General features: G+C 41.4%; 1 protein-coding gene across 1 annotated transcript; it reads right to left on the reverse strand.

The window, feature by feature from the left end:
• Positions 1-463: 463 nt before the first annotated feature.
• LOC107665501 (transmembrane protein 121-like) lies at positions 464-1,705 on the reverse strand. The gene has a single exon (XM_016456411.1). The coding sequence runs from the start codon at positions 1,536-1,538 to the stop codon at positions 552-554; it is 987 nt and encodes a 328-aa protein (XP_016311897.1). The 5' UTR covers positions 1,539-1,705; the 3' UTR covers positions 464-551.
• Between the last annotated feature and the right edge of the window lie 2,096 nt (positions 1,706-3,801).

Raw genomic sequence — 3,801 nt, forward strand, 5'->3', positions numbered from 1 at the left:
GAATTTTGCCACTTTTTGTTTGTCGTCAGAAACTCACACAGTCTTTTTTCATCTTCAAGGCAAAATTTGTGATTAGCGCTGAAACTGAGAATGGTATGTGGACTGCACTGAAAAAATATATATATTTTAATCAATATTTTGTCTTGTTTTATTAATTACATTTATTTGTCATTAACCTGTTAAAGTAATTTAACAGTGTGGAAAGATTAATATTCAAAATATAAAAATTCCTTTTAAGTAGCCTAAATTTATTTTGTTTTAAGGATGTTTAGATATTTCTACAGGGAAATAAAAGACAAATACTGAAGAAAATGATTAAGTGGTGCTTTAAAATGCCCTGTCAATGCAGCTAAATGTCTGGCCTATGTGCAGAACATTCTGGTATGTATCCAATCATTAATGTCATCATACAATCTGATCAGAAACATTCTTAAAGTAGTAAATCATACAGTGTACACCCAGATTAACTTTAGGACAAAAAATCTCAAAGCAGTTCATGTTGTGCATTGTCCAAGTATCCTCAGTACAAACTCTTCTCATTCCCCCTTTTGTCATGTTTCCTCAAGTTCGGGCTCTTCTGGAAGTGTGGTGAGATCTTGTATGACTACCTGCGGAGTTGGCATGTTGATGGGCATGGGCATTACGACTGACACTGTCCCTCGAGAACTTTGTGGCACTGCGTCCCTCTGTAGTTCCGGAGTGAGAGCGTGTGTTGGCGCCTCCTGCAGGTGTCTCCGGTACTGCACGAAGCTGCACGTTTTCAGGACAATGGCAAGGACGTTCTTACCCATGAGTATTCCAGACACTCGGATGTCCCTATAAAACACCATATTTCCTCCCCGCATAAAAATCGTAATAAAATTGATGGCGACCAAACTGAGAATGGGATACAACAGCATCTTGTGTGGCACAATGTTCACACCTTGCATGCTAATTTCACTTAGTGACACACACGGCAGTATCAGAAGTAGTATGTAGCAGTAGAAAAAAGTAAGGCCCTCCACCCATAGAGGGAGCCCTTTTCTCTGAGGCTCCCATAGGCTGGCCTGAATGTCCAAGATGTCGAGAAGATCCACCACAACCCAGAACAGCCGACTCCTCAACTCCTCCCTCTTCTTGAGCGGACGAACGTATTCCATGTGGTCGATGGCTGCCAACGTAACGTAAAGTCCCGGCACAAACACGGAAAGCAGCACCGTCAAAGCCTTGCAGGTAAGAGCGTCCGCTCTCTCGCCTTCTGCCTTGTAGTTCTGGTAGACAAAGTATACCTTGATCTCCAGCACAAAGACGTAGAAGAACCAGAGGATCATTGCGTAGCCCCGTTTAGCAGTTCGTACTTCGGCGCCGACCCATACCGCAATGTACCGCAGCACGATGAGGAAACACACGTCCCCTACCATCACCATGATGCAGACGCCCACCTTCCGTGGACCTTGATTCTGCTCCACAAGGTAGGCGTCCAGCAGCGCCATGCTACTCATGATAAGCACACACGAAAGGCAAACGTGTGGCTTGTTGGAAGGGGGCGGTGGGACCATGTTGATTATGAGAGACCAGATAAAAATGATGGGTGGCTGAATGTTCAATCAAAAAGAGTTTTGTAGACCCATATGAGTTGCCTTAACTGTTCATCCCAAAGGCACAGCAGTCCTGGAAACAGTAGTTAATCTAAATCTGCTTAATAGCAGAGCAACCTGTTCCTCGAACTGAGGCGTGATGGGAGGAAGAAATAATGAGGAAGCAAGAGTAAAAGATCCAAGAATGAGCCACACTTGCCGTTTCTAAATTCAGCCAGAAGCAAACAAGCTAATGCACAGGATGTACTCCGTAGTACCTCACAGCAAATCTGTTTCTGCTGTCAGTCATTAGTCCTCTCGCCTTAACTCACTCCCACAGTTCTCTGAGTGAACGTAGGCAACCTATGCATACTGATCACAGCCGCTTCGGTTTTCTTTAATCGTTAATTGCATCATTCACAGTCAGAGTCTTAAATATTTCAGTTCTCCCGGTCTGTAAGCACAACCACCGGCTCTTATTTTCCAAAGAAGTGTCTCACGGCTTCAAAAGCGAGAGGAGAAGGCGAAATAAGCCACATGCTCTCTGAAAGAGTGGGTCAGGAATGATCGGCTGTGATAAATTTCTCATTTTATGCCAGAAGTGAATTCATTCCCAGCACCATTCCTCAGAGCGCCGCACACGAAACTACAGCTGACTTGCTTCTCCTATGAGGTTCATGATTCCAGATTGCACTGAATAGTAAGTCTGCATGTGGTTTACGTATGCATGTTTTTCTCAGAAAAATTGCAGCAGAAGATGTCTTTGAAGCCCCGAAGTCTCAAATCCAATCCAATCCTCAGATCTCTCTTTCCCACAAAAATCGATTTGGGTTTTGAAAGGTAAAGTATTTCAAAGTAAGTTCATCTATAAGAAAATTACCTCTTTTCTGAAGGATTAAAAGCACAGCACTCCTCCACAGTAACAGTCCTGTGCCTCCTGTGGATTAAAATCACTTTATTCTCATCTTCTCCCCAGTATTGACGCCAAAGAAGTCAATAAGTTTCCAATTGCCCTCACCTCCGAAATCTCTGCAGCAATAATCTCAATCTTCCCCCTTTCATCCTTTCAAACTCCAGAGCAACGTGCTGTGCGCAGCCTGTGGCTCCTCAACATATTCTGGTTAGATTTCACCCTCCTCCTTTCTGTTTTTCTCTTCTCTCCTCCCTCTCTCTGCTCCCCTCCACTTATGCGCAGTCAGGCAAAGAGGGACGGGTGTCAAAGAGGGACGCTCAGCAACAGCTACAGATAAAGACCGCGTGAACCTTTTATTTTATCAGAGCTGCGCTGTCACAACTAGACCAAGGGTCTACATACAATACCTCTCTTAGAGATTCCCTTTATCAGACCTTCAGTTCTTCAGAAGTTCTGCTTCAAATCGTGAGCTGTGCAGTGGTCCAGGGGTCTTTGATCTGACATAGGAAATCTCAGAGAAACTGTGACTGAAACAATAAAGAGAGTGAGTAAAGGTTTTCACAATGCAGAAGCAACCACTGAGAGCATCAGGACAAAGATGGATGGTCTAGATGTTAGCCCTCATTTGTGAAAAGTCTTGCAAGATTCAAGAATTTATATTTAATTAAAAAAAAAAGGTAAAAACAGTAAAAAATAAATAAATAAATAAATAAATAATTGTGTGAAGTGTAATTTATTCCCGTGATGGGAAAGCTGAATTTTCAGCATCATTACTCCAGTCTTCTGTATCACATGATCATTCAGAAATCATTCTAATATGCTGATTTGCTGCTCAAGTAACATTTTATTATTTTTCTCAATGTTGAAAACAGTTGTGCTACTTAATTAATTTTTTTTTTTTGTGAAAATCATAGTGCATTTTTGTCAGAGTTTTTAAAAATAGTTCAAAAGAACAGGATTTAAAAAAAAAAAACATTAAACATTAAACATTTTTTTTTTGTAACATTACAAATGTCTTTACTGCCACATTTGATCAACTGAATGTGTCCTTTTGCAGAAATACAATATGAAGTATTGTTTAAAGGGGTCATATGATGTTGCTAAAAAATAACATTATTTTGTGTATTTGGTGTAATGAAATGTGTTTATGCGGTTTAAGGTTCAAAAAACACATTATTTTCCACAAACTGTACATTATTGTTTCTCCTCTATGCCCCGCCTTTCTGAAACGCGTTGATTTTTACAAAGCTCATCGGTCTGAAAAGCGAGGTGTGCTCTGATTGGCCAGCTATCCAGTGTGTTGTGATTGGCCGAATACCTCAAGCGTGTGAC

Source organism: Sinocyclocheilus anshuiensis, unplaced genomic scaffold (assembly GCF_001515605.1).
Source record: "Sinocyclocheilus anshuiensis isolate Anshui unplaced genomic scaffold, SAMN03320099.WGS_v1.1 scaffold543, whole genome shotgun sequence".
Lineage (NCBI taxonomy): Eukaryota > Metazoa > Chordata > Actinopteri > Cypriniformes > Cyprinidae > Sinocyclocheilus > Sinocyclocheilus anshuiensis.

Bases quoted from the DNA above. Each gene is read 5' to 3' on its own strand.
- LOC107665501 (XM_016456411.1), bottom strand. From the start codon at position 1,538: ATGGTCCCACCGCCCCCTTCCAACAAGCCACACGTTTGCCTTTCGTGT.